A 16,107-nucleotide genomic window follows, 5' to 3' on the forward strand; every position below is an offset into this window, starting at 1 on the left:
ATATGGATGAAAGGTTTGTAGATTTATGTAGAGGAGGATGGAAGGAAAAGATGGTAAAATTTTAAAGATTTTTCCGGCCAAAAAGGTGGTGGCCACCGGGCGGTGGTGGCGACAGCGATGACCGGCCGGCGGCATGGTAGTAAGGGGAAGAAGAAAAATAAAAAATCTAAAATAAAAAATGCTAATTTTTTTGGAGCTTTGTATTTTTGTTTGGGACCAATATCATGAATGATTGAGATTCATTCTTGACCATTTCTATTGACCGGGTCAAAATCAATTGGGTCATCAGAATTGATCTAAATCAATCCAATTTAAACAAAATTGGGTTACTTGAGCCAATAAAATAATACAAGATGTATGTTTGTTGCACGAAATTCAGATTGGTGTGTATTGCACGAAATTCAGACAGGTGCGTATTGCACATGAACAAAGGAAGGTGCGTATTGCACATGAATAAAAGATGTGTGCGTATAGCACGGAATTCATATTGATGCATATTGCACATGAATTCCAATTGGTGCGTATTGCACAAAATTCAGACTGGTGCGTATTGCACATGAACACATGATGATGTGTATTGCCCATGAATAAACGATGTGTGCTTGTTGCATGGAATTCAGATTGGTGGGTATTGCACGAAACTCAGTCAGGTGCGTATTGCACATGAACAAAGGATGGTGCGTATTGCACATGAATAAAGGATGTGTACTTGTTGCACAGAATTCAGATTGGTGTGTATTGGACAAAATTCAAACAAGTGTGTATTGCACATAAACAAAGGATGGTGCGTATTGCCCATGAATAAAGGACGTGTGCATATTGCACGGAATTCAGATTGGAGGGTATTTCTCGAAACTCTCCCATTGATAGGCAAAAATGCGAGTAGCATTCGATGAAACACCAAACATTTTAAGACTTTGGAGATCTTCCTTTTGTGATGTTTCCTTTTTGACTTGTAACCCTGCATTTCTTTTTTCTTTCTGTGTTGAGCAAATAAAAGAGAAAATTGTTAGTTTAAAGTGGTGGTTGGTTTTTGGCCTTGGTTCTCCAACGACTTGACCATACTCACGATCAATTTCTCCAACTCTACTACAACTCCTTGGTTAAGCAACCTTTGAAGCTCCCTCTTTGTTAACCAGGGGCCTTGATCTTTTGCTACTACCAAATATCATGGTGCGAGTGATTTCCCAAAGAATAATGAGCTTCATGAATTTTTCAGTGAAGATTTGAGGTGTTTTTAGTTATTTATCAATGGCTTGTCAACTCAGATACTCAGCTTTACTTTTGGGAATCTGTAGCAAGCTTTGCACTCTTCACTTTATTTGGTTTAGAGATTATATCAAAAAGAGAAAAAAAATATCAAACATAAGAGTATGAAAGATTGGATCAAGAAGCTATAAACTTAATGAAGGATATTCCTGAGAAAGAGAACTTATCTAGAGGCATATGTCGACTTTGATTGAACCATGACATGCACTTGGACTTGCCCCCTGATCCGTTTGAGTTTTTTAGTTCTCAAAATCTGATTCATCGTCAATTTATCTATGTGCCCTTTATGCAGAGGTGTCGAAAAATGATCATCTTTGCAGATTTCATTCATGATGTTCTCTCCCTTTATCTTAAGGTGCCTTATGATGCCTATGAAAGTTTTCACCGATAAGACTCTCTCATTTATTTTACTTACTTATGGTACCCCCCAAGGTTTTTCACTCATAAGTTTTTTTTTGATGTTGCCTTTGATGATTAATATCATTTTCAGATTTGATCAAAAAGTCGATTGCAGAATAAATAAAAAATTACGATATGACACTGTTCTATATAAAAAAAATTAAAACAATGCCCCAGTTTTCTGTAAATACTGGAAACTGATTTTTTTATATAACCGAACCCCTAAAGGGTTGCCTACGTATCCTTTCGAAATCAGGTCAAGCGTAGTTCAGAATTTTCAATAAGAGATTTTTTTCGAAGAGGTGTCTTTGTTCTTTCAATCCCAAACTTGTTGCAAAACCTTAGAATGCATTAGATATAGTATCTTTTGACTGAATCTGCATTTATAATTATGCCCGTGATTTTTCCTTCCACATCAGTAAGGTGCAGGGCTCCTTTTGACAATACTTCCTTGATAAGATATGAACCTTGCCAATTTGGGGCAAACTTTCCCTTAGCTTCTTTTGGTGCGGGAGAACGCGCTTTAAGACCAGTTGACCTACTTCAAAGTGTCTTGGGTGCACCTTTTTGTTGTATGCACGAGCCATCCTTTGCTGATAAAGCTAACCAAAACAGACAGCCGTCAATCGTTTCTCGTCTATTAATATGTATTGCTCTAGTCGGATTTTGACCCATTCAGTATCTTCAATTTCAGCCTTGACAATAATTCGAAGAGATGGAATTTTGACTTTCATTGGAATCACAGCCTCAGTTCCATACACCAGCAAATAAGGAGTTGCACCAATCGAGGTGCGCACTATTGTGCGATATCCTAAAAGTGCAAAAGGTAGCTTCTCGTGCCATTGTCTAGTGTCTTGACCCATCCTTCTGAGAATCTTTTTGATATTCTTGTTGGCTGCCTCCACAGCTCCGTTGGCTTTTGGTCGGTATGGAGTAGGATTGTGGTGCAGAATTTTAAACTGCTAGCATACCTCCTTCATCAGAGTACTATTGAGGTTTGCAGCATTATCAGTGATGATAGCTCTTGGGATACCAAATCAACAAATAATGTTTGAATAAACAAAATCCACGACTGCCTTCTTAGTGACTGCTTTGAAAGTTATCACCTCCACCTATTTGGGGAAGTAATCAATTGCAACCAAAATGAATCAATGTCCATTAGAGGCTTTTGGCTCAATTGGTCCGATTACATCCATTCCCCATGCAACAAAGGGCCAAGGAGCAGCCATGAGGTGCAACTTTGAATAAGGTGAATGAATTAGATCATCATGGATTTGACATTGATGACATTTTTTCACAAAGTGAAAGCAATTCCTTTCCCTGGTAAGACAATAATACCCCGCCCAGAGTATCTTTTTTGCAAGGACATATCCGTTCATGTGTGGTCCGCATACCCCAGCGTGCACTTCATTCATAATTTTCTCGGCTTCTTCAGCATCCACACATCTCAATAAATTCAGATCCATATTTCGTTTATAAAAAATATCCTCACTCAAAAAGAAACCATTATCAGACGTCTAATAGTTCTTTTTTGGCTTCTGTTGGCATGTTCGGGGCATCTCCCTGTCTTCAAAAATTTCTTGATGTCTGAGTACCATGGCTCACCATCAGGTTATGCTTCCACTGTATTACAATAGACATATTGGTCCCGAACTTGAATCTCTAATGGGGTGATGTAAGTGTTTTCAGGATAGGGAAACATTGAGGCTAAAGTATCCAAGGCATCGGCCAAATCATTATGAAACCTGTGGATGTATCTAAACTCGATGTACATGAATTTTCTGCGAAGATCTTTCACACATTGTCTGTATGGAAGGATCTTGAGCTCTCGAGTTTTCCATTCACCTTGAGCTTGTCGGATAAGCAAATCAGAATGTCCCAACACAATTAATTCTTGCACACCCAAATCTATTGCCATATTTAGACCCATGATGCAACCTTCATACTCAGTCATGTTATTTGTACAAAAAAAACGAAGTTGAGCTGCTGCAGGGTAATGTTGCCCTGTGGGCGATATTAAAATTGCCCCAATCCGTGTGCCTTTTGTGTTGGTTGCTCCATCAAAGTACAATTGCCAGGCTTGATTTCCATTTGAACCTACTTTCTCAATTGAGTTAATCTCTTCATCTGGAAAATATGTATCCAATGGTTCGTAATCACCATCGACTGGGTTCTGTGCTAAGTGGTGAGCCAAAGCTTGGGCTTTCATTTCAGTGCGAGTGACATATATAATGTTAAATTAAGTGAGCAAAATTTGTCATTTCGCGAGTCTGCCAATTGGCATTGGCTTCTGAAAAATGTACTTTAAAGGATCCATCCTTGATATGAGGTAAGTTATGTAGGACAATAAGTAATGCCTTAACTTTTGAGCTACCCAAGTTAGGGCGCAACACGTCCTTTCCAAAAGGGTGTACTTGACCTCATAACTAGTGAATTTCTTGCTCAAGTAGTAGATAAACTGCTCCTTCCTTCCTGTAGCATTATGTTGACTGAAAATACACCCAAAGGAGTTATCTTTTACTGAAAGATATAGAAAGAGAGGCATGTCAGGTTCAGGTGGTACCAACACGGGAGGATTGGACAAACACTCCTTGATTTTTTTCAAAAGCTCGTTGATAATCTTTTGTCCATCTAACAGCAGCATCCTTCTTCAGAAGTTTGAAAATAGGCTCACATGTTGTTGTGAGTTGAGCAATAAACCTGCTGATGTAGTTCAACCTCCCAAGTAGACTCATGACCTCGGTCTTATTTTTCGGGGATGGCAAACCTCGAATGACTTTTATTTTGGAGGGATCCAATTCGATTCCCCTTCTACTGACAATAAAACCCAGAAGTTTTCCAAATGGAACTCCGAATGCACATTTTGCTGGTTTAAGCTTGAGGTCATATCTTCGCACTCTTTCCAAGAATTTTCTCAGATCTTGCACATGATCAACTTGTGTTTTAGACTTGATGATTACGTCATCGACGTGTACTTCAATTTCTTTATGCATCATATCATGAAACATGGTGGTTATAGCTCTCATGTAAGTCGCCCCAGTATTTTTAAGACCAAATGGCATGACCTGTAGCAATAAGTTCCTCGTGGAGTGGTGAAAGCAGTTTTCTCAGCGTCCTCTTCATCCATCAAGATTTGATGATACCCCGCATAACAGTCCACAAAAGATTGCATCTCGTGTTTTGCACAATTATCAACTAGGATGTGGATATTTGGTAATGAAAAGTTGTCTTTTGGACTAGCCTTGTTCAAATCTCGATAGTCAACACAAAGTCTTGTCTTTCCATCCTTTTTCGGTGCAAAAACAACATTTGCCAACCAAGTAGTGTAACCAATAGCTTGGATCATCTTTGCATTCAATTGTTTCATTATTTCTTCCTTGATTTTTTCACTCATGTCCGGTTTGAATTTCCTTCTTTTCTGTTGGACAAGTGGAAAATTAGGATAAATGGGCAACTTATAAACAACTAAATCAACACTCAAACCTGGGATGTCATCATAAGACCAATCAAATACATCTTTGTATTCAAACAAAAGTTGTATTATTGCCTCTCTAATTTCCTGATTGATATGTAAACTTATTTTTATTTTGTTAACATCCTCAAAACTTTCCAAATTGATTGTCTCAGTTTCACTAAGATTAGGCTTCGATTTGTGCTCAAACTTTTCCAGTTCCCAATTAATTTCGCTAAAAGCCTCTTCTTTATCATATTCCACCTCTTGACTTGGTGATTCAAGAATAATCAACTCTTTGAAATCAGGGAGTGAATTCCGCATGCATGTCATGTTATCAAAGTCGGCATTTACATGACAAAAAAATAGAGAATAAGAATTAAGGGAGGGAAAAAGACAAAATTTACTATGAAAATGAAATTTCATTTCATTGACATCAAAAAGGGATAGAAGGGTTGAAAATAAAAAAATACTTTGAACTAATCGGGCCACAACCCCGAGAATAATAAAATACAAAAGAGTAGCAAAACAAACTACCACGACTCCTTTCTTATGGGGAAAGGAGTGGCTTCCCAATTGCTTAACTCAACACCTGAGACCACGAGCTGCATATTGGCATGACTTACACCTTCACCAACTTGGACCAAATTTACTTCACAAAACAACTGACTGAGATCCTCAATAACTTCTTCAATGTCTTCAAGAGTGAATGAATCTTTCAATTCTGGACCCTAATGTTTGATAAAAGAATGAGAAATATGGGGAATCGTTTGTGGCAACGACCGATAAATCCTTTTGTGGTTCTTAGCCTTATCTCCATTTCTCTTGCTTTGTTTGTATCCGAGGCCAGAGGTGCCTTGGTTTCCTAAGAGAGTAATGGGATCCACGATTCCTTGCGAATATACTCCCAAACCTTTACCATGTTGATAACCATATTTGAGCATCATCGTTGCTACCATTGAAGCGAAAGGATACATCAACTAATACAACCTCAAAAGACTGGTAAACAACAGAATCATATCCTTTCTTTGCCTCAATGTATGGGACGGATGAGTCTCTGTAAATAGGTGAATCATCTTCCCCATGAACAGTGATTTCCTAATTGTTGTATTCGAACTTGACAACTTGATGTAGATTTGATGGAACGACTCGAGCCATGTGGATCCATAGCCTCCCAAGTAGAAAATTATAAGATATTTCCATATCCATTACTTGGAACACAATCATGAAGACTACTGGCCCAATTGTCATGTTTAACTTGATTTCACCAATGGTATCCCTCCTTGAGCCATCATAAGCTTGCACAAATACATTACTGGGGCGAATTCTTTCAGTGTTAACTTTCAAGCTTTGCAGCATAGAAAGAGGACATATGTCTACCCATGAACCTCCATCTATCATGACCCTCTTTACATAGTAACCTTCACATGTCACTGTATGATGCAAAGCTTTGTTGTGTCTAGCTCCCTCCTTGGGCAACTCATCATTAGTGAAAGTGATGTCGTTTGACTCGAAGACGCACTTGGTCATATTCTCCAACTGATTTACTGTGGTCTCTTTTGGCACATGTGCTTCATTCAAAACCTTATTCAACACAAGGTGATGTTCTTTGAGTGCAAAAGTAGAGACAACAGTGAAATTTGTGCAGGCGTCTTCTTCAATTACTCCATGAAAGAGTAATCTGGAACTTTATGCTTTTATAGAAATTCTACATTTTCTTCCTCGGTAACTGTGAACACCTAATTTTGTATGTGTTTATTTTTCTCCTATAATATTTTAGTAAGGAATTTTATTTTTATTTGTATTTTGGGTATTTGTTTTTATTATTTTATTGGCTCAAATGACCTAATTTTATTTAAATTGGGCTGATTTAGATCAATTTTGATGGCCCAATTGATTTTGACCCGATCAATAGAAATGGTCAAGATTAAATCTCAACCATTCATGATATTTTGATCCAAGGGATATTATTGGACCCAAACAAAAATACAAAACTCCAAAAAATTAGCATTTTTTTAGATTTTTTATTTTTCTTCTTCCCTTTACTACCATGCCGCGGACCGGCCACCGTTGTCACCACCACCGCTCAGTGGCCACCGCCTTTTTGACCGAAAAATCTTTAAAATTTTACCATCTTTTCCTTTCACCCTTCTATACCTAAATCTACAAACCTTTCATCCACATATATAGCCAAACTCAGTAGATCTAAGGAAATCCAAATATGAATCATTATCTTTTTTCATTTGACCATATAAGTGGTTTGATGTCGGATTTGTGTTATTAATGTTCTTTAAGTTTATCATGTTGATGTTATTAATGGGCCTATTTTAGATTTTTTACAGATGACCCATCAGCTATTATTCAAACAACGAATAAAAGAAATGAGTCATCTACATGACATTTGGGCCTTTTATTTTCAGATGACCCATTAACTATTTTTCAAACAATGAATAAAAGAAATGAGTCATCTAAATGACATTTGAGTCTATTATTTTCTGATGACCCATATAACTATATTCAATTAATGAATAAAGTAAATGGGTTATCTAAAAGGGCAAATGAATCATTCAATTAATTTAATTTTTATTTTTAAAAAATATATTGATCATCTTGGGTGGCACCTTGGGAAAACAAAGAGTTCAATGCATGCATTGGCTTTTAAGTTTTCAAGAAAAATTGGAGGTTTAATGTTGAACACCTATTTAAACCCCCTTCTTTTTTTTCCATTTTTTTTTTAAAAAAAAAGATAGAAAAAAAATTTGCAAGAAGAAAAAAAACTTAAAATTTTTTCTTCTTCTTAAAAAAGAAAGATATTTCTCTTGGGTTGTCTTGCGAATTCAATTGAATTTGCATGTATTATTTTCTTGTCATCAACTGTAGGTATTTCTTTTTACATTTCAATGTAATCTTGAATTAGTGTTTATGTTTTTTTTTTTTGGAAAAATTGTTGATTTTTTTGCTATGTTTATTATGATTCTCGTATGATTATATTTATCCTTATGTTACTTAGTTTGTATATTTTTATTAGTTTATTCTATAGTATTAGTTGGTATATTTTTATTAGTTTATTCTATAGTGTTTCTCATATGATTTTTTTTTATTATGATGTACATATATATTATTAATCATATTTAGTTTAAATGTTATCTTTACTATATAAAAAAAAGTAAAAAAAATAATATAACAATCACAATTTTTTGGTTTTTGGTAACTTTCTTTTTAAAAATGAACTTAAGAAAAAAATAAAAATAAAAAACGTAAAACTAGTCATTTTTGCAAAAGGGTTTATTCTGCTCATTCTTGCAACAAAAGAAAAATATAAATCTGGTTATTTCTGCCAAAAAAATATGTAAGTATGGTATGTTTTTTTCAAAAAAATAAAAATAAAATTCTCTTAAATAAATATTTGAATTGATAATTAAAATAAAAATAAAAATTTGACTAATTTTACCTAATAATCTAACAATTAGAAAATTTTCTATTTTACAATATTCTATCAAATAAGTCAAGGTAGTATTTTTATATAAAAATTTTTTTTTATCAAATTTGTTATTTCTTAAATTTTTATCAGTATAAAAAAAAACTATCATGTCATTAGTTTTAAAAAGTGTGTAATTGTAATTTTGTAAAAAAAAATTATTTTTCATCTTTTGTTGTCATTGTCTAGTAGTAAAACTTAATTACCTATTTTTTTTTGGTAAAATAATAAATATAAATGCTAGAAATTTTCTAATAATAATAAATAAATAAATACTAATCATTTCTTGGTCTATATGTTGCACCATTTTCTTTTATTCATTTTTATCATTTTTTTTATTTAAAAAATTGAGTAATTAATTATGGTGTTTTTTTTCTGTAAAAAATAAAATAAAACTTCAAATACCATCATGTGTTCAGTTACGATCCTTGATGTGTATTCTTTTCTAAAAAGTAGGGTCTTGTGTGCGGCTACGCTCTTAGGCCAATCAATTTTTTTTAAAAAAATAGTAATTAATATAAATTTTCCCCTTTTATCCAAATTAAATAAATAAAATATTTTAGCCAAATATAAGTTAATAAAGCGACCATGCTAGAACCACGGGACTCAGGGGGTTTCTTATACCTTCCCTCTGGTCAATAGAATTCCTTACCAATCTCTATTTTTCATAGACCAAACCAAGAAAAAGTTTTTTTTTAATTTTAAACTAAGAACTATCTGATGACTTGGAATACCTAAAAAAAACTCAATTCCAAGTGGCGTCTCTACAAAAAAATAAAAAAAATATAATTTTTTTAAAATCCGTCGTCAGATCCTCAACAATTGTAAAAATTAAAAGAGGTGTGACAGTCATAACCACCCACTGTGGTAGGCAAACCCACTACAAAGTCCATAGTAATCCGCTCCCACTTCCAAGTAGGAATAGGCATCCTCTGAGATGCCGCTGGTGCGCACACTTGACCTGCTGACAAGTCAAACACCTCAAAACAAGTCTGAAATATCTCTCTTTATCCCACACCACCAGTTATGCTGACTCAGATCATGATACATCTTCGCCGCCCTGGATGGATGGAATATCGAGAACAATTGGCCTCTTCAAAAATTAATCTAATCAAATCGCCCGTTTTAGGCACACAAATCCTGCCTCCGATCCTCAAGACGCCATCAAAATGAAGGACAACCTCCTCGGCTTCCCCTCTCAGTATTTTTCCTCGAATGAGACATAATTTCTCATCATCAAACTGGTGTGCATGAATCTGCTCAACTAAAGAAGATCGAGCCTCAATAAAAGCAATTATCTCATCACTCTCATCTAAAATCTGCAATCGGACAAGACTATTAGCTAACATCTGAACATCTCTAGCCAATGGTCTCTCCTCAATACTAAGTGATGCAAAACTTCCCATGCTAGGAGTCTTCCTACTCAAAGCATCTGCTACAATATTGGCCTTCCCCGAATGATACAGAATGGTTACATCATAGTCCTTCAGCAACTCAAGCCATCTCCGCTGTCTCAAGTTCAAATCCCTCTGACTAAAGATATACTGAAGACTCCGATGATCAGTGAAGATCTCACAATGCACCCCATACAAATAATGATGCCATAACAAAGTACAAATACCACAACTGCCAACTCCAAATCATGAGTAGGGTAGTTCTTCTCACGGACTTCAATTGCCTATAAGCATAAGCAATCACTTTTCCCTTCTGCATCAATACACCACCATATCCAACTCCTGAAGCATCACAATACACTTTAAAGTCTACACCCTCCTCGGGTAGAGTCAACACAGGAGCTGAAGTCAATAAAGTCTTGAGCTTTTGAAAGCTCTGGTCACACTCATCAGACCAGTGAAAACCCACATCCTATCGAGTCAATCTAGTAAATGGAGTTGCAATAGTAGAGAAATTTTGAACAAATCATCGATAATAGCCTGCCAATCCCAAAAAACTCTAAATCTCAGTAGGTGAAGTACGTCGCATCCAGCCTCTAACTGCCTCAATCATGGCCGGATCTACTGTAATACCCTCCTTGGACACCACGTGTCCCAAGAATGCCACAGAAGTAAGCCAGAACTCACACTTTGAGAATTTGGCATACAACTTCTCTTCTCTCAATCACTGAAGTACAATCCTCAAGTGCTGGACATGATCCTCCTCAATTTTGGATTAAACCAAGATGTCATCGATGAAAACAATCACAAAAGAATCAAGGTATGATCGAAACACCCCATTCATCAACTCCATAAATGTTTCAGGGGCATTAGTCCATCCAAAGGACATCACTAGGAACTCATAATGCCCATACCGGGTCCAAAAAGTTGTCTTCATATCCTCAAAAATTGTAAAAAATAAAAGAGGTGTGACAGATCTGATGACTTCGATGGGGACCACTTCTTTTAGAATTTGAGCTTCGTACTTAACTTTTTTTTTTGCTATTTTATTTATTTGGATAAATTTTATATTTGGATGCTAATTGTGTTATTTAAACAATTCATTGTTTTGATATTATATTGTATAAATTGTATTTTCTCTCGCACACCCTCTGAGTCTCTTTAATTTTGTTATACACTGTGTGCGGTTACGCTCCACAGGACTTATGTCTAGGATGAGACAGTGTGCGGCTACCCTTCTGATTTTAGGTTGTCACACATGTTAGGTGGGGTTGGACCACCAGTTAAGCCAGAATAGCTCTGCTACCGGTACGCTGACCCTCCCCGACTCGAGTTGTCCACTCGAGTAAGCCAGTCTAGACACCATCATAAATGCTAAACCTAGATAAAATGTCTCTGTATGCTGTTTTTTTTCTTTCATCATAATTATTTGACCTAGAGAAATTTAAGATATGTATCCATGCTAGACCAAAATGTTCATGTTATATGCTATGTAAAAATAGTTGGTTCAGAAGCCCTTGACATTGTTGATCATCTTCAAAATAGCTTTCTGAGTTGAATTTTTTATTTTTTTATTTTTTTTAAAAAAGGTCAAAATAAAAGGGGTAGTCTTCCCAAGACAAGTTTTTCTTTTATGAACTACGCACACCTGATTCTTACTTAAAAGAGATACGTAGGCATCCCTTCTCGGGTTTGGTGTTTGTAAAAATTGATGTTTTATTTATTTTTTAAAAAAAAAACTTTTTTTTTACTTTTCTTTCTTCACTCTGTTAGAGTTTGTCATAAAAACCTTTATTGGATTCTATTTAAAGGTACAAATGACAACATCGACCAAAGGACAAGGTTCAAAAAAGCCTAGAAGCAATGGAATTTCAAAGTTCATGATCGTAGATACTATACCAAAAGAATTATGGAAATGGTGGACAGAAATGAGAAGTCATGAGAAAAAAAAGAGTAAAGGAACACTTGGGGCATTTAGGGCATCTTATGGAGATTGACTCTAGAAGGGATGTAGTCGAGACATTGATTCCTTTTTGGAATCCCAAAAAATAATGTATTTCATTTTTCTGACTGTGAGATGACACCAACTTTGGAAGAAATTACCGGCTTCATGGGGAAGGGATCTACTATTCGAGGTGTTGATCTATGAAATAAAAGACTCATAATTCTGAAACATGTCGATGCCAAAAAACTCCTGGAATTGCTCAAGATTAATCAAATAGCAAAAGAGAGTTTGAAAAATGGGTGGGTCTCATTGGACTTTCTATACCACAGATACAACCAAAGGGGTGGATTCAAGAACTATCGAAACCAGTTGAGTAACCAAGGGGGTGAAGAGGCTTGGAAGTAAAATGGACGTTTCGCTTTTCTGATCGCATTTTTGGGGCTCATTATTTTCCCCCAAAGGGACAAGCATATTGACATTCGTCTGGCTGGTGTGGTGAAGGCGTTGACTACAATGGAAAATCCAACTATTATTCCTATGATCCTAGCAGATATGTTTCGTGCATTGACTAAATATTTAAGTGGGGAAATGTACTTTGAAAGATGTAATATTTTGCTCCAAATATGATTTTTGGAACACCTTTATCACCATGATCGTGCGTCTGGGTTTACTCCAGATTGGTGCAACTATGTTTCCACTCATAAGAAAAGGGAAGCCAAAATTGATTTTCCAAAAGGATCATAGTGTGTGAAGAAAAAACTTTCAGTGATCACATCTAATGAAGTAGTGTGATCACTGAAAGTATTTCTTCACACGCTATGATTCCTTTTGGAAAATCAATTTTTGCTTCCCTTTCCTTATGAGAGGAAACATAGTTGCACCAATCTGGAGTAAACCTAGGCGCACGATCATGGTGATAAAGGTGTTCCAAAAATCATATTTGGAGCAAAATATGACAGCCTTCAAAGTACATTTCCCCACTTAAACATTTAGTTAATACACGAAACATATCTGCCAGGATCATAAGAATAATAGTTGGACTTTCCATTGTGGTCAACGCCTTCACCACACAAGTCAGACGAATGTCAATATGCTTGTCCCTTTTGGGAAAAATAATGAGCCCCAAAAATGCGATCAGAAAAGCGAAACATCCATTTTCCTTCCAAGCCTCTTCACCCCCTTGGTTACTCAACTGGTTTCGATAGTTCTTGAATCCACCCCTTTGGTTGTATCTCTGATATAGAAAGTACAATGAGACCCACCCATTTTTAAAACTCTCTTTCTATATTTGATTAATCTTGAGCAGTTCCAGGAATTTTTTGGCATCAACATGTTTCGGAAGTATGGGTCTTTTATTTCATAGATCAACACCTCGAACAGTACACCCCTTCCCCATGAAGCTGGCAATTTCTTCCAAAGTTGGTGTCATCTCATAGTCAGAAAAATGAAATACATTAATTTTTGGGATTCCAAAAAGGAATCAATGCCTCGAGCACATCTATTCTAGGGCCAATCTCCATAAGATGCACTAAATGCCCCAAGTGTTCCTTTACTCTTTTTTTCTCATGACTTCTCATTTTTGTCCACCATTTCCATAAATCTTTTGGTATAGTATCTACGATCATGAACTCTAGAATTCATTCGCATCTAGGCTTTTTTGAACCTTGTCCTTTGATCGATGGTGTCATCTGTACCTTTAAATAGAATCCAATAAAGATTTTTATGACAAACTCTAACAGAGTAAAGAAAGAAAAGATCTTTTTAAAAAAATAAAATAAAACATCAATTTTTATAAACACCGGACCCGCGAAGGGATGCCTACATATTTGTTTTAAGTGAGAATCCGGTGTGCATAGTTCATAAATGAAAAACTTGTCTTGGGAAGACTACCCCTTTTATTTTGACCTTTTTATAAAATAAAAAAATTTAACTCACAAAGCTATTTTGAAGATGGTCAACAATTTCAAAGTCTTCTGAACCAACTATTTTTACATATCATATAAAATGAACATTTTGGTCTAGCATTACTACATATATTGAATTTTGCTAGGTCAAATGCACATGATGAAAGAAAAAAAAAGCATATCTGAGACAAGAGACATTTTATCTAGGGTTAACATTTATGAAGGTGTCTAGACTGGCCTACTCGAGCGGACAACTCGAGTTGGGGAGGGTCAGCGTACCGGTAGCAGAGCTATTTCGGCTTAACTGGTGGTCCAACCCCGCCTAATATGTGTGACAACCTAGAATCAGGAGCGTAACCGCATACTGAGTCATCCTAGACAGAAGTCCTGTGGAGCGTAACCGCACACACAGTGTATAACAAAATTATAGAGACTCAAAGGGTGTGCGAGAGAAAATACTTATATACAATATAATATCAAAATAATGAATTGCTTAAATAACACAATTAGCATCCCAACATAAAATTTATCCAAATAAACAAAATAGCCAAAGAATAAAGTTAATGTACAAAGCTCGAATTCTAAAAGAAGTGGTCCCCACCGGAGTGGCCAGATCTGTCACACCTCTTTTAATTTTTACAATTTTTGAAGATATGAAGAGTTTCTAAAAAAATATATTTTTTATTTTTTTTGTAGAGTCGCCACGTGGAATTGAGTTTTTAGATGTTCCAAGTCACAAGATAATTCTTAGTTTAAAATATTTTTTTCTGTTTTGATCTACGGAAAACAGAGAATGGATAAGGAATTCTATTGACTGGAGGGAAGGTATGAGGCACCCCCCGAGTCCTGTGGTTCTAACACGGTCGCTTTATCAACTTATATTTGGCTAAAATAATTTATTTATTTATTTTGGATAAAAGGAGAAATATTGTATTAATTACTATTTTTTAAAAAAAATTGATTGTCCTAAGAGCGTAACCGCACACAAGACCCTTCTTTTTAGAAAAGAATATACACCAAGGATCGTAACCGAATACATGATGGTATTGAAGTTTTATTTTATTTTTTAAAGAAAAAAATACAATAATTAATTACTCAATTTTTTAAAAAAAATAATGATAAAAATGAATAAAAGAAAATGGTGCAACATATAGACCAAGAAATGATTAGTATTTATTTATTTATTTATTATTAAAAAATTTCTACCATTTATATTTATTGTTTTACCAAAAAAATAGACAATTAAGTTTTACGACTAGACAATGACAACAAAAGAAGAAAAACAAAGAAAAAAAACTTTTATAAAATTACAATTAGACACTCTTTTAAACTAATGATATACTAGTTTTAATTTCTTTTCTTTTTTATATTGATAAAAATTTAAGAAATAACCAATTTGGTAAAAAAAAAATTATATAAAATGACTAACTTGACTTATTTGATAGAAGATTGTAAAATAACAAATTTTCTAATTGTTAGATTATTAAGTCAAATTTGTACTTTTACTTTAATAATCAATTCAAATATTTATTTAAGAGAATTTTATTTATTTTTAGTTTTTTGTTGAAAAACAAGACCATATTAACAATTTTTTTTTTTTTGCAGAAATAACTAGATTTACATTTTTCTTTTGTTGCAAAAAATTCCAAATTAATCCCTTTTGCAAAATTGACTAGTTTTATATTTTTTATTTTTTATTTTTTCTTAAGTTCATTTTTCAAAAAGAAATTTACCAAAAACCTAAAAAATTGCGATTGTTATATTTTATTTAATTTTTTTTTACTTATTAAAGATAACATTTAAACTAAATATGATTAATAATATATATGTACATCATAATAAACACAATCATATGAAAAACACTATAGAATAAACTAATAAAAATATACAAACTAAGTAACATAAGGATGAACATAATCATACGAGAATCATAATAAACTCAGCAAAAAAAATCAATAATTTTTCAAAAAAAACATAAAAAGAACATAAACATTAATTCAAGATTACATTGAAATGTAAAAAGAAATACCTAGAGTTACTGACAAGCAAATAATAAAAGCAAATTCAATTGAATTCCCAAGACAACCCAAGAGAAATATCTTCTTTTTTTTTTAAGAAGAAGAAAATTTTTTAAGTGTTTTTTTTCTTCTTGCAATTTTCTTTCTATCTTTTTTTTTAAAATGGAAAAAAGAAGGGGGTTTAAATATGTGTTCAACATTAAACCTTCAACTTTTCTTGAAACTTAAGACATTGGACTCTTTGTTTTC

The 16,107-nt window shown here is 34.4% G+C and overlaps 3 protein-coding genes across 3 annotated transcripts; all 3 read right to left on the reverse strand.

Annotated features, from left to right (window-relative positions):
- Positions 1-2,270: 2,270 nt before the first annotated feature.
- On the reverse strand, positions 2,271-3,134 carry LOC138347110 (uncharacterized). Its single transcript, XM_069294768.1, has 2 exons — positions 3,063-3,134; positions 2,271-2,627 (listed from the first exon to the last, which is right to left on the reverse strand). The coding sequence occupies exons 1-2, from the start codon at positions 3,132-3,134 to the stop codon at positions 2,271-2,273; spliced, it is 429 nt and encodes a 142-aa protein (XP_069150869.1).
- A 146-nt stretch (positions 3,135-3,280) lies between these two features.
- On the reverse strand, positions 3,281-3,877 carry LOC101250335 (uncharacterized). Its single transcript, XM_004229256.1, has one exon. The coding sequence runs from the start codon at positions 3,875-3,877 to the stop codon at positions 3,281-3,283; it is 597 nt and encodes a 198-aa protein (XP_004229304.1).
- A 343-nt stretch (positions 3,878-4,220) lies between these two features.
- Positions 4,221-4,694, reverse strand: LOC138347141 (uncharacterized mitochondrial protein AtMg00860-like). The gene has a single exon (XM_069294769.1). It carries the CDS (start codon positions 4,692-4,694, stop codon positions 4,221-4,223), a length of 474 nt encoding a protein of 157 aa, XP_069150870.1.
- Positions 4,695-16,107: the final 11,413 nt, after the last annotated feature.

This window comes from Solanum lycopersicum, chromosome 1, assembly GCF_036512215.1.
Source record: "Solanum lycopersicum chromosome 1, SLM_r2.1".
Taxonomy (NCBI): Eukaryota; Viridiplantae; Streptophyta; class Magnoliopsida; order Solanales; family Solanaceae; genus Solanum; species Solanum lycopersicum.